This window comes from Rana temporaria, chromosome 6, assembly GCF_905171775.1.
Source record: "Rana temporaria chromosome 6, aRanTem1.1, whole genome shotgun sequence".
In the NCBI taxonomy this organism is placed as follows: domain Eukaryota; kingdom Metazoa; phylum Chordata; class Amphibia; order Anura; family Ranidae; genus Rana; species Rana temporaria.
In genome coordinates, this window is record NC_053494.1 from 218,696,778 (window position 1) to 218,720,031 (window position 23,254).

Genomic DNA, 23,254 nt, shown 5'->3' on the forward strand with positions numbered 1-23,254 from the left:
GCACCTCCTGCAACGGCGGCCAGCGGGAGAGGCACCTCCTGCAACGGCGGCCAGCGGGAGAGGCACCTCCTGCAACGGCGGCCAGCGGGAGAGGCACCTCCTGCAACGGCGGCCAGCGGGAGAGGCACCTCCTGCAACGGCGGCCAGCGGGAGAGGCACCTCCTGCAACGGCGGCCAGCGGGAGAGGCACCTCCTGCAACGGCGGCCAGCGGGAGAGGCACCTCCTGCAACGGCGGCCAGCGGGAGAGGCACCTCCTGCAACGGCGGCCAGCGGGAGAGGCACCTCCTGCAACGGCGGCCAGCGGGAGAGGCACCTCCTGCAACGGCGGCCAGCGGGAGAGGCACCTCCTGCAACGGCGGCCAGCGGGAGAGGCACCTCCTGCAACGGCGGCCAGCGGGAGAGGCACCTCCTGCAACGGCGGCCAGCGGGAGAGAAAACTGTGAATGAATGATGCTGCTGTGTGGGAGGAGCCATGCATGGCCATGCTGTTTTCAAGTTATGACAGCGGGTGAGGGAAGAAGATCCCCTGCCAGCTGTCACAGCGAGGGGATGAAGAATCAGGTGTGCAGGGTGAAGACACTGGAACAGGTTACATGTTCCACCCCAACAAACAGGTTCACCACGTAACATGTTCCAAAGGTGAACTTAACCTTTTAGGCCTCTTGCACCCCACCCATTTCAATAGCGCCTTATTCTAAAAACCTCCTTATAAATGTGATTTTTCTTGTATTGATTCCACTTGAAACATGTAAGTGAGAAAAAAATATGAGCCAAAAAGAAGGAGTTGAATTTCTTGGGATTGCACAACTCTCTTCGTATGTTTTATGCCCCGGGGGGGGGGGGGGAATGTAGTGATTTATTATTTCACTAACTGGCAAATGTGTAACGCGAAGTCTGCAGTGCAGATTGCCTGGAGGAGGGCCGCCCTAGTTATAGCTCTCAATCTTACACACCACTTCACAAAACTCTCACACAAAACCTATTACAGGTTTAATGGGAGAAAAGCTCATTTATGGGATCAGTGCAGGTAGAAAGGTTATTAAAGGTCTTTTATATGCGCCGCCCTCTGCAGGGCCCTAAGGGGATCAGAGGGAGGGGGAAGCAGATGGACAGAGTAGGACTTCAATACAACGAGAACATCTTCTTCTTACCGATACAAAGTCGCCCAACGCAATACGTGACATACGAAGACTGTTTAGTGTAACTAGAACTAACCTATCGCTGCGATCTCACTATGAAATTATATTTATGGCTTCCTGATCCCGGTGATGAAATATTCATAAATTAGAGACACACAGAACGTACTCTGTATAGTAATTCTCTGTAAGAAGGGAAATCAGTTCAAGTAAGAGAACCTGTCAGGACAGTAATACGGGAGCTGACACTGCTGACTTGTTTTTTGATGCTGCAGACTCCGGGGCTGTCATACTCATCCTTGCTTAACCACTTAAGCCCCAGACCTTTAGGCAGCTAAATGCCCAGGCCAGGTTTTGCGATTCGGCACTGCGTCGCTTTAACAGACCATTGCGCGGTCGTGCGACGTGACTCGCAAACAAAATTGCCGTCCTTTTTTTACCCACAAATAGAGCTTTCTTTTGGTGGTATTTGATCACCTCTGCGGTTTTAATTTTTTGCGCTATAAACAAAAATAGAGCGACAATTTTGAAAAAAATGCAATATTTTTTACTTTTTGCTATGATAAATATCCCCCAAAAACATATATAAAAATGTTTTTTTCCTCAGTTTAGACCAATACGTATTCTTCTACATATTTTTGTTAAAAAAAAAAATCGCAATAAGCGTTTATCGATTGGTTTGCGCAAAATTTATAGCGTTTACAAAATAGGGGATAGTTTTATTATTTATTTTTTACTACTAATGGCGGCGATCAGCGATTTTTTTCGTGACTGCGACATTATGGCGGACACTTCGGACAATTTTGACACATTTTTGGGACCATTGTCATTTTTACAGCAAAAAATGCATTTAAATTGCATTGTTTATTGTGAAAATGACAGTTGCAGTTTGGGAGTTAACCACAGGGGGCGCTGTAGGAGTTAGGGTGCACCTAGTATGTGTTTACAACTGTAGGGGGGTGTGGCTGTAGGTCTGACGTCATCGATCGAGTCTCCCTATAAAAGGGATCGATGCAGCCGCCACAGTGAAGCACGGGGAAGTTGTGTTTACATACGGCTCTCCCCGTTCTTCACCTCCCGGGGAGCGATCGTGAGGGGGTGGCTAGAAACGAATAGCCGCGCCGTCGTCCCGGATCGCTCCCCGCGGGTTACCGACCGCCACATGTACCGGAGGGGGGGTCCCGATCGCACCCCCGACCCGCGGAAAGGCGGGGACGTACATGTACGCCCATAAGCCTGTACGTGCCATTCTGTGGAAGTATATGTACATGCAGCGGTCGTTAACCGGTTAACCTCAGACATGGGACTTAAAGGGGTTGTAAAGGTACAATTTTATTTTTCCTAAATATCTTCCTTTACCTTAGTGCAGTCCTCCTTCACTTACCTCATCCTTCCATTTTCCTTTTAAATGTCCTTATTTCTTCTGAGAAATCCTCACTTCCTGTTCTTCTGTCTGTAACTCCACACAGTAATGCAAGGCTTTCTCCCTGATGTGGAGTGTCGTGCTCGCCCCCTCCCTTGGACTACAGGAGAGTCAGGACGCCAACTAACACACAGCTCCTTTCTCTATCTGCAACGTAGAGAGCGTCCTGACTCTCCTGTAGTGCAAGGGAGGGGGCGAGCACGACACTCCACACCAGGGAGAAAGCCTCGCATTACTGTGTGGAGTTACAGACAGAAGAACAGGAAGTGAGGATTTCTCAGAAGAAATAAGGACATTTAAAAGCAAAATGGAAGGATGAGGTAAGTGAAGGAGGACTGCACTAAGGGAAAGGAAGCCAATTAGGGGGAAAAAAATTACCTTTACAACCCCTTTCACTTTAAAATCCCCAAACCGTTAACATTTTTTGACAGCAGAGACCCTGGAGAAGAAAATAGTGATTTCTTTGTTTTTTAGACTTGCAGTTGTAAAACCTGAAGGTTTATTTACCCTTATGATTTCGATGCAAAAAACCTTCAGTATGCAGCTCCCCCCCACCTCCCCCCGGCACTTACCTGAGCCCGATCTTGATTTGGCAGCTGCTGTCCTAGCTCTCTGCCTCCTCATTGGCTCAGAGACAGCAGCAGGAGCCATTGTGCTCCTGCTGATGTCAATCACAGCCAGCGAGAAGGGAGCAAGGGCAGGGCGGAGCTCCGATTTGTGGGTATTAAGGACACGAGTGGGCTCAGGAGCTAGCACAAGTTTGTAATATTACAGCATAAAACGCTTTACAGCTCCCCCACTACTAATGCACTTATTTTGCCAAAAGAAAACCGCTGTCCATTTATTCTACACGGCTTGCCTCCTTGTCTTCATAGCCGTGTAAACACACTCGATGCCCAAGTACTTCCGCCTCACTTCCTGGTCAGACTTTAGGTCAGGAGCTGATCTCATTAGCACACACCTTGCATCATCTTCCCCTCAGCTGGTCCACTCCTTCCTGTGTCATGACCTAAAGTCTGTCCAGGAAGTAAGGCAGAAGTAATCGAGCAGTGCGTTTAAACAGCTATAAAGACAGTGAGGCAAGCCGATGTAGAAATAATGGAAAGCGGTTTTATTTTTTGCAAGAAAAGTACATTAATGGTATATTGGGACACAGGAGAGCTGGAATTTAGAGAGAAAAAAAAAGTTGAACAAAGGTGAACTTAGCCTTTAATGTCGTAAGTTTGAAGAGGATCAAACTACTGCAGGGAATCTCCTCATTGTGGGAGGGGCAGAGACACAAACTACTGCAGGAAATCTCCTCATTGTGGGAGGGGCAGAGACACAAACTACTGCAGGAAATCTCCCCATTGTGGGAGGGGCAGACACACAAACTACTGCAGGAAATCTCACCATTGTGGGAGGGGCAGAGACACAAACTACTGCAGGAAATCTCACCATTGTGGGAGGGGCAGAGACACAAACTACTGCAGGAAATCTCACCATTGTGGGAGGGGCAGAGACACAAGCAGGAAATCCCCCCATTGTGGGAGGGGCGGAGACACAAACTACTGCAGGAAATCTCCCCATTGTGGGAGGGGCAGAGACACAAACTACTGCAGGAAATCTCACCATTGTGGGAGGGGCAGAGACACAAACTACTGCAGGAAATCTCACCATTGTGGGAGAGGCAGAGACACAAGCAGGAAATCCCCCCATTGTGGGAGGGGCGGAGACACAAACTACTGCAGGAAATCTCCCCATTGTCGGAGGGGCAGAGACACAAACTACTGCAGGAAATCTCCCCATTGTGGGAGGGGCAGAGACACAAACTACTGCAGGAAATCTCCCCATTGTGGGAGGGGCAGAGACACAAACTACTGGGGGGAAATCTCCCAATTGTGGGAGGGGCAGAGACACAAACTACTGCAGGAAATATCCTCATTGTGGGAGGGGCAGAGACACAAACTACTGCAGGAAATCTCCTCATTGTGGGAGGAGCAGAGACACAAACTACTGCAGGAAATCTCCTCATTGTGGGAGGGGCAGAGACACAAACTGTTGTGGGAAATATCACAGTCTTAAAAAATAAATAAAAATAAAAATTACCATCATGGACGCCCTGGGGATTTATCAGTGTGGGGGGGGTTGGAGGTGGTTTGTATCTCCCAAGACTTATAGATGCAAAAACCTGACCAGCTTCATTGTAATGTCTGACAAGCTGGTTTTACAACTTTGTTATCTTGGTTCAAATTACTAAACGGCAAAAAAGCTATTTTGGGTCAAAAGCAAGAAGAAAAGAGAGAGATGAGTGTCAGACATGACGGCTCCATTGTTCTGCTTGTGTTTAAACGGCTCAGGTCAGGTGGTGCCCAGATACTATACATCACCTATAAATGTCACATTTCCCCCGAGCGAGATTGCGAGTGTAAAGTAGGCCATAGATGATGCATTTTTTGTTCAACCAGTGAGTTCAATAAAAAAAAAAAAAAAAGGATTTTATTTCCCCATTAACGCACTCTGTTAAGACCCCCGATATCTCACCAACCCCCCCCCCCCCCCAACAGGGCTGATTAAAAAAAAAATGCAATAAATAATTTAAAGAATAAAATGTAAATTATAATAAAAAAGAAAAAACACCACTGTCACGTGACATTAAAAAAAAGTATCGGTATTCGGTATCGGCGAGTACTTGAAAAAAAGTATCGTTACTTGTACTCGGTCTCAAAAAAGTGGTATCGGGACAACCCTACTAAGCACAATCCCATCTTCACCAGAGCTCCTGAGGGGAGAGACACTGAGATCTCTAGCGGTCCTCAGGATACTTTGCTGCAAGCCGACACCAGGTTGTGGCCCTTGGTAGGGCTGATCCTTAGGTAGGGTGCTTTGCACCCAGGCGCCTGCAGAGGTGGGGGCGCCAAAGTGGCAGAGTTCTCCCCTCCCTCCTTTTCGCTTTGTTTGTGTCCGTCCAGAACTAGTGTTCTGAGCATAGGTGTGTGTCCGTCCAGAACTAGTGTTCTGAGCAAAGGTGTGTGTCTGTCCAGAACTAGTGTTCTGAGCATAGGTGTGCGTCCGTCCAGAACTAGTGTTCTGAGCATAGGTGTGCGTCCGTCCAGAACTAGTGTTCTGAGCATAGGTGTGCGTCCGTCCAGAACTAGTGTTCTGAGCAAAGGTGTGTGTCTGTCCAGAACTAGTGTTCTGAGCATAGGTGTGTGTCCGTCCAGAACTAGTGTTCTGAGCATAGGTGTGCGTCCGTCCAGAACTAGTGTTCTGAGCATAGGTGTGCGTCTGTCCAGAACTAGTGTTCTGAGCATAGGTGTGTGTCCGTCCAGAACTAGTGTTCTGAGCAAAGGTGTGTGTCTGTCCAGAACTAGTGTTCTGAGCATAGGTGTGCGTCCGTCCAGAACTAGTGTTCTGAGCATAGGTGTGCGTCCGTCCAGAACTAGTGTTCTGAGCATAGGTGCGTGTCCGTCCAGAACTAGTGTTCTGAGCATAGGTGCGTGTCCGTCCAGGACTAGTGTTCTGAGCAAAGGTGTGCGTCCGTCCAGAACTAGTGTTCTGAGCATAGGCGTGTGTCCGTCCAGAACTAGTGTTCTGAGCATAGGTGTGCGTCCATCCAGAACTGATGTGTCTCTGACCGTCTCCTGTATCATGTCTGTAGTATGTCTGGGGGTCTAACAGAAGTCCTCTCTGTGTCCATCAGAGACCCCCCTTCAGGTCCCAATAAAGTACTCTGCTTCTCTTCCTGTATTTTGTTTATTGTTAAGAGATCATGTAAGGATCCCAGGGTAACGAAGACTTCGTGGGGGAGCATCTCTGTGGTTGAGTCATTGCCATAGAAACATTTGTAAAGGGGAGGAGTTCGTAAAATGACCACGCCCATGTAGGGGCGCCATAAATATTTCTGCACCCAGGCGCCGGTGACCCCAAGATCGGCCCTGGCCCTAGGGTTGGCCCTACTAGTAGGGGGAATGTGGGCAGGAGAGCAGGGTGGTAACAATTTGGAGACAGGAGACCAGAGCATAGTCCAGATCAGAGATCTCTAAACTTTTCAAACAAGGGGCCAGTTTATTGTCCCTCAGACTTTAGGAGGGCCGGATTGTGGCCAGCGGGGGTAGAAAATGTCCCGGGCCCGGCATTGGTGAGAATAAATATTAGAGTTTGAGGTCAGTAGGATAAGGTGTAGTGCCCCTATTAGTAGGAGTAATTATATCCAATCCTTGGTATCAGTGGAAGAAATAGCGCCCCCTTGTTGGTGTCAGCAGGAGGAATAGTGCCTCATATCAGTGGGAGGAATAAAGCCCCAAGGGCCGGATAAAGGCTAGCAAAGGGCCACGTCTGGCCCTCGGGCCGCAGTTTGGAGACCCCTGGTTCAGATCAAGCAATGGGTCCCGACAAACCTCCAGTATTAGATTGCCTACACTTTGGACGACGGAGCAAGAAAGACACCTTTGGCAAAAAACATTCCCATGGCCAACAATTCTCCTTCTATTCCTCGGGTTCTGAACGCTCTTCTAGGAGTTTCCTGTCCGGTCCTGTGACCAGGAAGTGAGATTTGTCATCGGGGTCACACCGAGCACCCGGACTTGTCCAGCCGCGAGATCTATTACATGTCAGACAGTCGCCCTGTGACACCATTTTATGCCATCGATGTAATTGTTGCGGAAGATGATGAAAAGTAAATATTCTGTGGAATCATAAAGTGTGTAAAATTCTAGCACAGTAATAAAAGATCACAAGGGTGAGCGGGTTTACTCACTTCCCAAGAATTGAGTAAACTTCACATCATTTGTAATAAAAAACACTTTGCATATTATTTTATATATACTGTGATTCTGGACTTGCCAAATATGCTGCACAAATCTCCCTCCACTGAGTCGGGCTGCAGCCATTTTAACTGTGGGCAGCTGAAGCTGCTGCCTGTTCACTTCCTGCATTTAAACAGAGGCACACCTCCACCTCTGCAGCTCTCATTGGCCCTCTTATAACTCATCCTCCCTCCCTGACAAACTCACGAGAGCGAGCTGTACATGTCATAAGCCTATGCCAGGGACTTTAGACTTCAGACTTTAGGAGGGCCAGATTATGGCCAGCAGAAGCAGAAAATGTCCTGAGCCCAGCATCAGTGAGAATAAATATGGAGTCAAGGTTGGTGATCAGTAGGAGGAATAGTAGTGCCCCATATTAGTAAGAGGAAGAGTATCCCATCATTGGAATTAGTAGAAGAAATAGTGCCACCTTGTTGGTGTCAGTGGGAGGAATAGTGCCCCAAGGGCCGGATAAAGGCTAGCAAAGGGCCACATCTGGCCCTCGGGCCGCAGTTTGGAGACCCCCGGCCTAGGCTAATGACCAGACAAGAAACAGGAAGTGGGCTGTATAGGGAAACAGGAAGTGGGCTGTATAGGGAAACAGGAAGTGGGCTGTATAGGGAAACAGGAAGTGGGCTGTATAGGGAAACAGGAAGTGGGCTGTATAGGGAAACAGGAAGTGGGCTGTATAGGGAAACAGGAAGTGGGCTGTATAGGGAAACAGGAAGTGGGCTGTATAGGGAAACAGGAAGTGGGCTGTATAGGGAAACAGGAAGTGGGCTGTATAGGGAAACAGGAAGTGGGCTGTATAGGGAAACAGGAAGTGGGCTGTATAGGGAAACAGGAAGTGGGCTGTATAGGGAAACAGGAAGTGGGCTGTATAGGGAAACAGGAAGTGGGCTGTATAGGGAAACAGGAAGTGGGCTGTATAGGGAAACAGGAAGTGGGCTGTATAGGGAAACAGGAAGTGGGCTGTATAGGGAAACAGGAAGTGGGCTGTATAGGGAAACAGGAAGTGGGCTGTATAGGGAAACAGGAAGTGGGCTGTATAGGGAAACCGGAAGTGGGCTGTATAGGGAAACCGGAAGTGGGCTGTATAGGGAAACCGGAAGTGGGCTGTATAGGGAAACCGGAAGTGGGCTGTATAAGGAAACAGGAAGTGGGCTGTATAAGGAAACAGGAAGTGGGCTGTATAAGGAAACAGGAAGTGGGCTGTATAAGGAAACAGGAAGTGGGCTGTATAAGGAAACAGGAAGTGGGCTGTATAAGGAAACAGGAAGTGGGCTGTATAAGGAAACAGGAAGTGGGCTGTATAAGGAAACAGGAAGTGGGCTGTATAAGGGATTTACTGGCAGAAAAAAATATATTTTACTAGCCAAAGATCCAAAGTTAAAACAACAACAAGGGCAGAAGATTTAGAAGATGGAAAGTTGAAAAAATGACTGAAGTTCCGCTTTAAAGTGATTGTAAAGGCTTGTTAAAAAAAAAAAAAAAACACAAACAAACATGTTATACTCGCCTCCTCTGTGTAATGGATTTGCACAGAGCAGCCCAGATCCTCCTCTTCTCGGGTCCCTTTGTTGCTCCAGGCCCCTCCTGTCAATTCCCCCCACAGCAAGAAGCTTCCTATGGGGGGCCCCCCCAAGCCGAGTCACAGCTCCGTGTGTCCAGACACGGAGCCCCGACCCGGCGCCTCTCTCCCCCGATTGGCTAAATGACTGACAGCTGCTGGAGCCAATAGCTGTGTCTCACCCAATCAGGAGGAGTGTCCCGGACGGCGACGGGGCTCAGGTAAGTAATTGAGGGAAAGCTGCTACACACAAGTTTTTTTTAATCTTACTGCATAAAATGCAATAAAGTGATTGTAAAGGCTTGTTAAAAATAAATAAAACAAACATATTCTACTTCCCTCCTTTGTGCAGTTGGTTTTGTACAGAGCAGCCCAAATCCTCCTCTTCTCAGGTCCCTCTTTGCTACTCCTGGCCCCTCCCTCCTTCGAGTGCCCCCTAAGCTAGCAGATTGCTATGGGGGGCACCAGAGCTCCGTGTATCCATTTAGACATGGAGCCCCGATCTTTCCCCCACCGACAGCAGTGGGAGCCAATGGCGCCGCTGCTCTGTCTCAGCCAATCAGGAGTGTCCTGGGTGGCTGAGGAGATCGTGGACATCGCTGGAGAGAGAAGGAGCTCAGGTAGGTAATAATTAGGGGGTGCTGGGGAGGCTGTTACACACAGAATGCATTAAGATGAAAAAACTTCTTCCTTTAAGCCGGCCATTGATTAATCATTATGCCACCGGTTCAGCAAAGCCGGGTAGAATTTCAATCCATCTATGGGCAGGCTGGTTGTATAGAAGTAAATCTCTCAACTTCAGTACAACCAGCCTGTATGATTTTTCTTATTTCGCCTTATCAGTGCCACAGTGCACCCGGGAGTTTTTTTTTACCTTATTGTATGAAATGCATTAAGTGATTAAAGAGAAAAGTGAATCCTCCGGAGGCCAATCGTTTACGTAGATTCTCCCAATCAATGTGGAATTAGAGCCACATGAATGGACAGATGAGAACATTGCGTTCCTGGCCAAAAAACAAATACTATAAAATAATCGAGGAGCCCGGACTCAGCCGCGACCCGGACTCCTTCACCTCCAGATGGCAGGAACTGGCACGGAGACAAGCGGAGGCTGCAAAACACGCCCACCGAGGTCTAAATACACACCGAAGGATACGGCCTACGCAGGACAACGCTGAACGCCATTTCCTTAGCAGGACGAGGCTTCCATCACAAAGACAAACCAGTCAAAGCCATTCCATTTGTATGGGAAACCCGATGTATACAAGCTCACCCCTCCCCCCCACAGTTATTACCCTTTCGTATCACTTGACCCTCCCCCCTCCTAGACTGTAAGCTCTCAGGATCAGGGCCCTCCGAATACTCCTGTATTGAGTTGTATTGTAACTGTACTGTCTGCCCTTCTGTTGTAAAGCGCTGTGCCAACTGTCGGCGCCAAATAAATACTGTATAGTAACGTATAAGACGACTTTTTAACCCCTGAAATTTTTCTTAAAAGTTAGGGGTCGTCTTATACGCCGGTAACCTAACCGCGGCCGTCCATTTTCAAAAGCTGCGCCTCCTCCTTCTGCTGTTCCGTGATAGGCGGAACACACAGCTTCCCAGGAGACACTGTGTTCAGTGTTCCGCCTATCACGAATGCCCTCTAGACTGAGCTGGGCTAAACCCAATAGCTAAAAACTCAAATAAGCTTCAACATATTATTGTAATTCCAAAAAATATTCAGAATCTTTTAAAACGTTTCAGCATTAAAAATAAATGTCTGGTGATCCTGCCATAATGGTCCTAGTTCAGGTAGTCAATTTTACAAGGTGACAACACTCTACCCCCCCATCTCCCAACTGTGCTCCTGTGTTGTCACCCAGCCTTAAAGAGATTTCCTGTTCGCTCACATTATGTAATTTCTTATCTGTTGTGCCAATGCGACTGGGCCCTGTTCTACGCTTGCCAGCCCATGGAGTCCAGCGATGTCTTCCCCAGGTTTCGGACCCCCCCCCCATGCTGCCATCTTGGATGTGGTTGTGACTTCCTGACGTCGACGGCTCCCCAACGTTTGGCACCCTTGCGACATCCCAGGAGGCTGTGGGCAGCCCCAAGTTGATGCGATTCCTGCCTAAGGCAAGATTAGGAAGTGGAAGCGGGAACGGGTACCCATAAAAAAAAAAATAGGAAGGTAGCAGCGTCTCCACCGCCCAAAAAAGAAAAGGACTGTAAATTAAGATTTAGATTGGGGGGGGGGGGGGGGGGGGGGGGGGAGGACAGCAATGAGAGGAGATGAACAGATTCAATAGATAATCGGCCACACATGAAAGCTTACCTTCCTCACATCTGAGCTCTTTGGTTCGGTCGTCCATGTGATTATCCGAGAGACCGCTAATCGCGTCTCACTGGAGTTCACAAAGTCTGTGGGGTCCATCTGCCGGGCCAGCGACTCAATGTACTTCAAAATGGCAACTTTCACCTACAGGAAAAAAAAAAACCAATAATGAGTTACAAAGAAGAAGCAGAAATTAAACACACTAATAATGTTTTTTTTAACCTAAAGTCAAAATATGGGGCAACGTGTATTGTGGAATCTTAACTCGGAGTTACACCCAAAAATGGAACTTCTGCTTTTCAGAATCCCCCCCCCCCCCTCCGGTGTCACATTTGGCACCTTTCAGGTGGGAGGAGGGAGCAGATACTTGTGTAATCCAGGTACTTGCTCCCACTCAGGGGCATAGATCGCCGTGAATATCTATGCTGCATCCGCCCCCCCCCCCCTCTTCTGGAAGACAAACAGGTCCCAGTGGGATTGCACATGCGCAGTAGGGAACCAGGAAGTGAAGCCGCAAGGCTCCACTTCCCGATTCCCTTACCTAAGGGACAGATCGGCTTCGGGTGCCGACATCGCGGATGCCCAGGACAGGTAAGTGTCCATATATTAAAAGTCAGCAGCTGCAGTATTTGTTGATGCCGACTTAAAATTTTTGTTTTTTGGCGGTACTCTGCTTTAAAGGGGTTGTAAAGGTAAAAAAGTTTTTTCCCCCAAATAGCTTCCTTTCCCTTAGTGCTGTCCTCCTTCACTTACCCCATCCTTCCATTTTGCTTTTAAATGTCCTTATTTCTTCTGAGAAATCCTCACTTCCTGTTCTTCTGTCTGTAACTCCACACAGTAATGCGAGGCTTTCTCCCTAGTGTGGAGTGTCGTGCTCGCCCCCTCCCTTGGACTACAGGAGAGTCAGGACACCCACAAACAGAGCTCCTTTCTCTATCTGCAACGTGGAGAGCGTCCTGACTCTCCTGTAGCCCAAGGCAGCGCTGTATCCTGGCCTAGGCCAACAAGGCCCAGGCCCAGGGCAGCACTTTGCAGGGGGGCAGCACAGAGTCCCCGCTGGCTTGCGCTACATTGTTAGTGTAGCGGCAGTCTTATGGGGCAGGCTGGGCTGAGAGGCAAATTAGTCTAGTGCCCCAATAAAGCAGCCGCACTGCTTCTGGTATGCAGGCGGCCGGCATTCTGCAACTGTGGGGGGGGGGGGGGGGTTCTGCTGCACCATTGGCATGGTTATATCTTAGTCCTCTCCATAAAATTATCAGAAATTTGTGCCTAAAGTAGAACTATAGGCACTTAACTTTATTTTTAATTTTGGATAGAGTAAGGGAGGGTTATAGCCCCTGTCAGTTTATTTTTTACCATCCCTGACCCATTGCAGAGATTTTCCTTCACTTCTTACCCCATAGCCAAACAGGAAGTGAGAGGAAATGTATGCAAATTTAGGGAAACCAGGGCGGGTCTTAAATAGAAAGGGGCGTGGCCTTGCCAGGAAGGGGTGTGTCATATTTAAATTAGGGGGTACGCAAGTTTAGTCAGGCCTAGGGCAGCACAAAACCTAAATACACCACTGGCCCAAGGGAGGGGGCGAGCACGACACTCCACACCAGGGAGAAAGCCTTGCATTACTATGTGTGGAGTTACAGACAGAACAGGAAGTGAGGATTTCTCAGAAGAAATAAGGACATTTAAAAGAAAATTGGAAGGATGAGGTAAGTGAAGGGGGACGGCACTAAGGGAAAGGAAGCTATTTAGGGGAACAAAAAAATTGTAACCTTACAACCCCTTTAAGGCCTGTACATGGATTGAAATTTGGCTGGTTCAGCAGGGACCGGACACATTTTGATCCATGTACGGGCAGATGGGTTGTACAGAGGTCCATCTACCGATTGACTTCTGTACAACCACCTTGTTGGATTTTCCTTGTAGGCTGCAAGGCTGATCAGTGTATTCTGATGGCGGGGAAGTCTCCCTGTTGTCATCAGAATACAGTAGCTCAGCGTGGGGATTCCCCCCCATCCACATCAAGTGTATTGATTATGGGAATGGAGTCTGTTTTTATTGTTCAAGCCGTTGGTTGGAAATGTTTCTTGTGTACTGCTTCAAGATGTAGATAAAAAAAAAAAAAAAAAAAACCTCCTGCAGGAATTGCAGAAAAGAGCGCTCCACTCCTGCCCTCCTTGTGTCGTGATACTGGTCACGTCTCGGCCCCTTCCTGAAGGTATTTTGCAGGCAGCCTGTAGTGGGTGGAGCCTGCTGGGCCCCTCCTACAGCTCTGCTTAGGCTATGTTCAGCGCAGTGAGGTCAGCACTCTCCCTCTGAATGGCTGAGCAGCACTAATGTCCTTTGTAAAGGGTTCCATGCTGGCCCAAATGAAATATTTACGCTTGCTGGGCACATAGTTATAGCTGTATGTAGCCTCGGATGTACAGTGCTGTGTTCCCGGCAGTGGGACAGGAATTTCCCACTCCCAGAACAAAATCGAGCCGAGCTAAATGCTGCTCAGCTATTTAGAGGGAGTTTTGTATTTTCTGAATACAAAGCTTCCTCTGATTGCCTGAGGCAGATGAAGGACACCACATCCAATCAAAGGAAGCTTTGTATTCATCCAGAAATTACAAAGCTCCCTCTGAATGGATGAGCAGCATTCAGCTCGACTCAGACTTCCCATCCCACCCCCAGAACAAAACTGAGCTGAGCTGAATGCTGCCCATCCATTCAGAGGGAGCTTTGTAATTTCTGGATGAATCAAAAGCTTCCTTTGAATTGGATGTGGTGTTCTCCATCTGCCTCAGGCAATCAGAGGAAGCTTTGTATTCAGAAATTACAAAGCTCCCTCTGAATGCATGAGCAGCATTCAGCTTGACTCAGTTTTGCTCTGGGAGTGGGATGGGAAGTCTCCATCCCACTGCCGAAACACAGTACTGTAATACTGCATAGCCGAGGGAGTTTATAAAGTGCCCATCAAGTGCAACTTGCACCAGCGTGGCCCACATGCACCATTTAACCCCTTGGCGCCGGCCGTACATAAATATGCAGCCTCTCAGCGGGTGGGCCTCGACGCCGAGACCGCATATGTGCGCACATTAGTGCAGATATAGCTGTGTGGAGAGTGAGCGTCCTGCATGCTCCCGGCACAGTTACCAGTTATACTCTGGTTTCTCTTCAGAACGAAGGAAATCTTCTCGGTCTTTCGGGTAAGATCATGTGTAGTATCTGTTCTTATCAGTTGCCAGTAGGTGGTGCTATGCTGACCGTCCCCAGTAAACGGCGAGGTGGAAAGGGATAGCCGTCGGCGGACGCTAAACCTGCTGGCGTGGAGGTGAAAGCCTTCTGATCGGGACAGACAGGCATGAGGTTGAAGCTGGAGGGCTGGGCCCCTGGCCTGGATTTGGTGGTGCCTGCCCCAGTCAGTTGTTCGGGAGAGAACCCTTGCTCCTCTTTTCGTCGGGAGGAACGGTTAGTATTTCCCGAATGTGATTAGGTGGGAGGGAATGGGGTTGTGGGAGTAGCCTGCTGAGGTGGGCTCTACCCGATTTCTCCTCCTACCTTCCTGGCTGGCAAGGGTGCCGCTGGTCCGGACCAGGGGTTAGGGTCCGTTAAAAAGCCTATGGAGATAGTGCCCCTGGAGTGGCAGTCCAGGGGTGCCATACATTGCACGAGTGTGTGAGGGGCACTCATCGTGTGGCACCTTGGTCACTATCTCCACAAACACTTTTTAACACCTGCCTCTAGGGCCGAGCCTTTTGGCTAGGACCAGGGGAATTTTTGTTCTTGTCCGGAGGGCCGGCCATCGTATTGCATGGTGGCCACTTTCCACTCACCTCTCCCACCTTCCGTTTCCCCCACTTTCTTCTTTATTTTTCCCCGTTTGTCACGTTACGTCTTCTTTTTGTGGGTGCACTTGCACTTTATGTGTGATGAGTAGGGTGCGGGTCCTCGGGCCAGCCCTGAACATCATCTTGGGAGTGTGTGGACATGGCCTTCTGGCTTAGTTCGCCTGCTCTCATGGGGTCTCCGTTTGGGGGAGCCTCATCGAGGAGGGTTCTGTTTCGGCAGTCCCTCCAAGGAAGTTGGGTCCGTGTCAGCTTCGGCTGCACGGACCACAGATTACTCTAGTCCCTTGCCAGGAGCCTAACGCCCCCGGGGGATCAGGGTTGGGTCCTTTTCGGAGGTCCATTTGACGCAGCACCCGTCACAGTTTTTTTGTGTTTCACTCTTTATGTGTGTGCACATTTTTTCCTGCACCGGGTGAAGTTTTTGGGTTGTGTTATGCACGCCACAGGCTTTTCAATGGAACAGTTACCAGCAGCTAACAGAAAGCTCCACGATCACTACTTGCAATCAGGAGCTTTCTGATCATGTAACCCCCGAGGCAGCCAATCGTGGCAGTCACATGATCATAAACCACGCCCCCTGCCTCCCAGTATCCTAAACCCCTTAAAGGGCCAACTCTAAGGGGTTAGGGTAGGCCACCTCGGCACTCCAGATGTGGTGAAACTACAAATCCCATCATGCCTCTGCCTCTAGGAGCCATGTGTGCGATTGTCAGGGTCTTGCAATGTCTCTCATGGGATTTGTAGGTTTACCACCCCCGCCGGAGGGCCGAGGTTGCCTACCCTAACCTCTTAAACATGGATTTGGGCTAAAAAAAAATAATAATAAAAAAAATTTAATTTATAATTAATTATTCAAATCTTTGGATACATATACACCAAGTACCCACCTTGAGGTTCGGCGTCTGTGTCTGATCAACGATGAATCTCATCAAAATGTTAAATTGTTGATCGAAAGGGAAGGAATCCCTGTGGAGACAAAAGCAAGCTCAGTCAGAATAATAAAGTAATAGATCAATAGTGGGAATAACAAAACGCGTCCCGTTCAGCAAATCAGCCAGCCCATGGAATGAACAAAGTACTGCGCACTCTGGTAGTGGTGCATTTTAAAAAGTAGTGCATACACAATTGTTGGTGCGATTCAGTGCCATTTCAGCCCCATGCAAATGAATGGGCTGAAAATTGGATTGCACAGGAATCCCAGTGTGACCCCGTGTTCTGTCGAGAAGTGCAACCCCCCCCATCGAATAGTGCCCAGGACCACCGGCGAATACCTTAGTGCAGTCCTCCTTCACTTACCTCATCATCCTTCCATTTTGCTTTCAAATGTCCTTATTTCTTCTGAGAAATCCTCACTTCCTGTTCTTCTGTCTGTAACTCCACACAGTAATGCGAGGCTTTCTCCCTGGTGTGGAGTGTCGTGCTCGCCCCCTCCCTTGGACTACAGGAAAGTCAGGGCGCTCTCTACGTTGCAGATAGAGAAAGGAGCTGTGTGTTAGTGGGCGTCCTGACTCTCCTGTAGTCCAAGGGAGGGGGCGAGCACGACATTCCACACCAGGGAGAAAGCCTTGCATTACTGTGTGGAGTTATGACGTCACACCTACAGCCACAATGTGAAAACTACCGTCTCCCCCCCCGCTGTTTGTAAAGGTTTCAATTGTGCCTGTGAAATGGTATCTCCCATCAAGAGATCCCTCCTACGATGCGCGCTTACGTCACACCAGCTGATCGGCAACTCAGCTGGAGTGTGGCTCCGTCCTGCGCGGGCACTATTCAATAGGGGCCACCTCAACAGAACACCGGTGATCTGCCAATATGGTTCCTGTAAGGACTGCGCAGGCGCAATCCTTGCCGACGGAAATCTCCGAACCTCGGCCGGCATTCAGGGCGACGTGGAATTTGAGGAAAGTGGGCAGTCGGCCTCACGTCTTCGCTTCGCTCGGACGGCTCGCTCGGCCTCCTGGCTCTTTTTTAAACATCCTCCAATCCACGGGGATGTTGAGGAATGAGCCTGGATTCCGGCCGAGGTTCGAAGATTTCCGTCGGCAAGGATTGCGCCTGCGCAGTCCTTACAGGAACCATCTGGATAGGGGAACAATACCGACAAGTCAACGGCACTAAGTCAATATAGAAATATCATGTAGCCAATAAGGAGGCTCAGTGTCCTCTATAGAAAACAGCGAGGGGCCAGCATGCTAGGTCTTGCTGCTCTTACCTTGTCACGTCGAGGGCTTTCTGTACTTTGGCCTGCACAGAACCCAGCAGGTCAGCCCCCATCTTCTTCAAAAGTTGGGTCAGTAAAATGAACAACCAGTCCTGCAGGTCGTCCTTGTGAATGATAACGAAATCCACCAGGGTTTCCAGAAACATGCTGAACACCTGTGGGCACCAATGACAAGCGTCAGGGAGTGGCGGAGAAGCTCGCCAACAGCAAAATTACAAAAAGCGTCAGGAGCAACCAATGAAATCAGAAGTGCCAGCTACTCCAAATATAAAGACCTCCATTTCTGAGAGGATAACAGAGTAAAAAATGCTGTTCTAAAAAATAAAAATGAAGAAGAAGAAAAAGAAGGAGAAGAAAAAAAAAAAGAGTGATCCGATGCAGAAATGTTGTCTAAAACAACTTCTCTGAATCATTTTTGATTGTTTGGCCTTTAGAAAATCAGACCGCCATAAAAACACAGAAGCTCAACACCTCTGAAAAAAACAAAAATTGTCAAAACAGACCTCATGGGCAAAAAAGTTGATTATCCGCTTAAGGACCGCCTCCTGCACATTAACGTCGGCAGAATGGCACGGCTGGGCACATCCGCGTACAGGTACGTCCTGTGCTAGTGCCCAGCAGTGGGGCGCAGGCGCGCGCCCACGGCCCGGAGCTCCGGGACCTGATCGCCGCTGGAGTCCCATGATCGGTCCCCGGAGCTGAAGAACGAGGAGAGGTGCGTGTAAACACAGCTTCCCCGTTCTTCACTGTGGCGCCATCATCAATCGTGTGTTCCCGTTTATAGGGATACACAATCGATGACGTCACACCTCCAGCCTCACCCCCTACAGTTAGAAACACAGATGAGGTCATACATAACCCCTTCAGCGCCCCCTTGTGGTTTACTCCCAAACTGCAATTGTCATTTTCACAGTAATCGGTGCATTTTAAATGCATTTTTTTGCTGTGAAAATGACAATGGTCCCAAAAATGTGTCAAAATTGTCCGAAGTGTCCGCCATAATGTCGCAGTCACGAAAAAAAACGCTGATCGCCGCCATTAGTAGTAAAAAAAAAAAAATTAATAAAAATGCAATAAAACTATCCCCTATTTTGTAAACGCTATAAATTTTGCGCAAACCAACCGATAAACGCTTATTGCGTTTTTTTCTTTACCAAAAATAGGTAGAAGAATACGTATCGGCCTAAACTGAGGGAAAAAATGTTTTTTTATATTATTTTTTATTATAGAAAAAAGTAAAAAATATTGAATTTTTTTCAAAATTGTCGCTCAATTTTTTGTTTATAGCGCAAAAAATAAAAACTGCAGAGGTGATCAAATACCACCAAATAAAATCTCTATTTATGGGGGGGAAAAAAAGGACACCAATTTTGTTTGGGAGCCACGTCGCACGAGCAATTGTCTGTTAAAGCGACGCAGTGCCGAATCGCAAAACCTGGCCGGGTCCTTTAGCTGCCTAAAGGTCCGGGTCTTAAGTGGTTATACATTCCACCCAATGCGTTCAAGTGTTCCTAACAAAACGAGGGACACATCTTCATGGGAACAAAACTAAAGCTTCTGAAGCATCTGCTCAGCATTGAAAGTCATCATTCACATTGGTGATCTACATGTTTGTGGGCATGGACTGTGTCAAGGGCGTGTATTGGCCGGAGTCTAGGCTAATAGTGAAATGTTCGTTATATCCGACTACAGTAATAGGCGGCGATGCCGAAAAGCAGAACTTCACCCAAAAGGGGAAGGTACTGACTGGCATATTCAAGGCTTTGGATATCTTTTTATATCATTTTCCATCCTTATAAAAGTTCTATTACCTTGTTACGCAGGTCTTTTGACAGTTCTTTGCTGCTCCCTGCTCCCCCATGGCTCAGTATCTAGCCTGCTCAGTGCATCCTCATTAGAGCTAACAAATTCATTGACTATTTATACACAGTCACTAATTGCAATTTAACCACATAGTGACCGCCGCACACACATTTACATCTACAAAATAGCACGGGCAGCAAATGGGTGTACCTGTACGTCCATTTAAATGCCGCCCACCGCGTGCCTCGATGTGCTATTGCGGTCGGCAAAGGCAGAACTTGGGGATGCCTTTGTAAACAAGGCATTCCCCTATTCTGCCTAGTGACACTGTCCAAATGTTCCATGTTCCATAGAATCACTCCCTAGGACACACTTAACCCCTACAGCGCCACCTAGTGGTTAACCCCTGTTCTGCCTAGTGACATATCACTGATCGCATGTTCCCTGTTCTCAGGAACAGTGATCAGTGACGTGTCACTGGTAGCTCCTCCCCCCCACAGTTAGAATCACTCCCTAGGACACACTTAACCCCTTCAGTGCCACCTTGTGGTTAACCCCTGTTCTGCCTAGTGACATATTACTGATTGAATGTTCCCTGTTCTCGGGAACAGTGATGCGTCACTGGTAGCTCCCCCCCCACACAGTTAGAATCACTCCCTAGGACACACTTAACCCCTTCAGCGCCACCTTGTGGTCAACCCCTTCAATGCCAGTGTAATTTTCACAGTAATCGGTGCATTTTTATAGCACCGATCGCTGTATAAATGACAATGGTCCCAAAATAGCGTCAAAAGTGTCCGCCATAAAGTCGCAGTCACGATAAAAAAAAATCACTGATCACCGCCATTACTAGTAAAAAAATTATAATAATAAAAATGCCATTAAACTGAGGTAAAGGAAGATATTTAGGATTTTTTTTTTTTTTTACCTTTACAACCCCTTTAAATGTGAAGATCCACCTAGATGCCTGGACCGGCAGCAGGCTCATCCAATCAGCAAGCCCCTGGGGGACTGAGACAGCCACCCACACTCCCCTCCACATCACAGCGCTCCAGTGAGCACTGGAGGGGCAGAGCAGAGAGTCGACGACTTACAGTCACAAGCTCTCTGGAGACCCGAGGACTGAGCGATCAGCAGTTTTTAATTGCTCAGTTCTCTAAAAGGAAGAATGAGGTAAGTGAAAAAAAATGGTACCTTTACAACCCCTTTAAGACTCAGTCATCTTCCATCGACTAATATATTAAAGCTGGACATACACTGATAGATTTTTTTTTTTTTAAAGAGCAGTCATAGTACAAAAAACAAACAAAAAAAAAATAAAAAAAATCGCAGCATGTCACTCGGTAATGCCAACAGAAGACTTTGACGAACGTCTTTCGAAAGTACTTCAAACCCTCGTTTGCATTTAAAGTTGGAATGAATGGAATTTCTCAAATTAAAACCACATTAAAAATTTCCATCTTGTTCCCTAGAATTTTCTTGGCAATGATGAAAAAGCCGATTTGACACAAAGAAACGTTAAAAAAACAAAAACAAAACAAACGGGTGTGATCAGCTATTTGTTTGAGAACATATGGCTTCTATTTTAAGTGCCTTTTGCATGTGGTGGGTATTTGGCTGTGTATCGTTTGCTTTTTGGAATTTTCAATAAAAAAAATTGGAAAAGGGGAAGCAAAAGAACAAAAAAAACAAAAAACAAAGAAAAAACAAAAACACAAAACAAAAAAAACACAAAACAAAAAAAACACAAAAAAAAAAAAACACAAAACAAAAAAAACACAAAACAAAAAAAACACAAAACAATAAACACAAAACAATAAACACAAAACAATAAACACAAAACAATAAACACAAAACAATAAACACAAAACAATAAACACAAAACAATAAACAAACACAAAACAATAAACAAACACAAAACAATAAACAAACACAAAACAAAAAAAAACACAAAACAAAAAAACAAAAACAAAACAAAACTTTCCGAAAGCAAAAATGTTTGAATGAGATTCTGCTTGGGTGTGGCCACCTTTAAACCCCTTTCACAGTGAGGAGTTTTTCAGGCGGATTAGCGCTAAAAATAGCGCCTAAATACCACCTTAAAAACTCAATGTGAAAGCCCGAGTGCTTACACACTGAGGCGATGCGCTGGCGGGACCGCTCCAAAAGTCCTGCTAGCAGCATCTCTGGAGCGGTGTGTTCTCAGCTCCTCCACCGCTCCTTCCCATTGGAAACAATGGGACATTGCGGTATTAACCCTTTTCCGGCCGCTAGCAGGGGTTAAAACCGCACCACCACTAGCAGCCGAATACTGTCGCAATTTCGTAGCAATTCTGACGGTATAGCGCAACTAAAAAAAGCGACGCTATACCGCCACCGCACCCCCCGCCACAGTGTGAAAGGGGCCTTAGAATGAGCTACACTGAGGTCAATATAAATCAGGGGTTCTCAACCTTTCTAATGCCGTGACTCCTTGATAAAATTTCCCAAGTTGTGGGGACCCCCAACAGTAAAATTATTTTCGTAGCGTGGGTTGTCAGCACCCAAGGCAACACAAGTAACTCCCTCTTTCTCTTTGTTTTCCATTCTTTCCCTTTCATCTTTCTCTACCTAATTTCTTCCCCCCCTCCCCCATCCCTCTCTCTAGCCGTCCGTCTTGTTCTTTCTCCTATTCTTTCTCTCCCTTTTTCGTTGTTCCTCCCCCCCGTTTTCTCTCCCTTTCATGTATCCTCTATTTTTATACCTGGGGAGGTGAGGGGAATGGGATGAGTGGAAGTGCTGGCGGGAGGTTTGGAATGAGTGGCAGTGCTGGGGGGAGTTCTGATCGGCCAACTTAGGTGCTCTCGATGAAGGTCATCTCACCTGCTGATCTGAAAACTGTAGTGGGGACTTTTAATGGCAACTATAATCACAGGTAGTGTTACTCACTGTGTCTCCGACTTGGTGGTGTCTCGTAGCAGTGACACCTATGCCGAAATCAGGAGATGGGGTCTCCTCCAGCCCCTCCTACTTCACATTCCTCACCAGTCAGCTGACCTCTAGTCTCTGCCCCCCCAGCCATCCTGTGAACTGAATGGGTGGCTCCGAACAGGGCGAGTGGAATGCCACAGGCTCTAGGGACAGCCCTGCCGGGCGGCAGCAAAAAGGCTGGGAGAGCGGTGCGGGCCTCAGGAAAAGCCCAGGATTCGGTGACCCCTGGCAAATCGTCACTCGACCAGAGGGGGTCCCGACCCCCAGGTTGAGAACCACTGATATAAATAAATACAGAGAAGAGCAACACAAGGGAACCCATACAGAATAGTTTTTCCTACAGCCTGAAATTATTTTGGTAAAGATCAATGAAGATTGGGAGGGCCGACGACTCCGCGCAAACCTCAAAATGCGCACAGGAAGGAATTTCAGAAATCCCAATTTAGAAAGCAAATCAATGGAAAGAATAAAAGAGGAACAGACAGACAATAAATAAAAGAGAGACGTCACTTACTCTCTGGAAGATCCACAGCAAGGCAGAGCATGCGATAAAACAAACCACACGTTAGTTTTTTCATGAATAAGGAGGTCACATTCACCTATCCTATACGAGATATATAAATCACCTATCCTATACGAGATATACAAATCACCTATCCTATACGAGATATATAAATCACCTATCCTATATGAGATATATAAATCACCTATCCTATATGAGATATATAAATCACCTATTCTATATGAGATATCATATAAATCACCTATCCTATATGAGATATATCAATCACCTATCCTATATGAGATATATCAATCACCTATCCTATACGAGATATATAAATCACCTATCCTATATGAGATATATAAATCACCTATCTTATACGAGATATATAAATCACCTATCCTATATGAGATATATAAATCACCTATCCTATACGAGATATCATATAAATCACCTATCCTATACGAGATATATAAATCACCTATCCTATACGAGATATATAAATCACCTATCCTATACGAGATATATAAATCACCTATCCTATATGAGATATATAAATCACCTATCCTATACGAGATATCATATAAATCACCTATCCTATACGAGATATCATATAAATCACCTATCCTATACGAGATATATAAATCACCTATCCTATACGAGATATATAAATCACCTATCCTATACGAGA

The 23,254-nt window shown here is 47.2% G+C and overlaps 1 protein-coding gene across 20 annotated transcripts in view; it reads right to left on the reverse strand.

The window, feature by feature from the left end:
• Nucleotides 1-23,254, reverse strand: part of CLASP1 (cytoplasmic linker associated protein 1) — a 267,383-nt gene that overhangs the window by 44,930 nt on the left and 199,199 nt on the right. For 14 of the 20 annotated variants that reach the window (XM_040358262.1, XM_040358265.1, XM_040358257.1 and 11 more), the window contains 4 exons: nucleotides 22,576-22,578; nucleotides 17,280-17,443; nucleotides 15,955-16,033; nucleotides 11,235-11,378 (listed from right to left, as the gene is read on the reverse strand). In XM_040358262.1, coding sequence (XP_040214196.1) covers nucleotides 11,235-11,378; nucleotides 15,955-16,033; nucleotides 17,280-17,443; nucleotides 22,576-22,578 — 390 coding nt within the window. The remainder of the gene's footprint in view (nucleotides 1-11,234; nucleotides 11,379-15,954; nucleotides 16,034-17,279; nucleotides 17,444-22,575; nucleotides 22,579-23,254) is intronic. The other 6 variants (XM_040358264.1, XM_040358261.1, XM_040358256.1 and 3 more) reach the window with 1 other exon arrangement.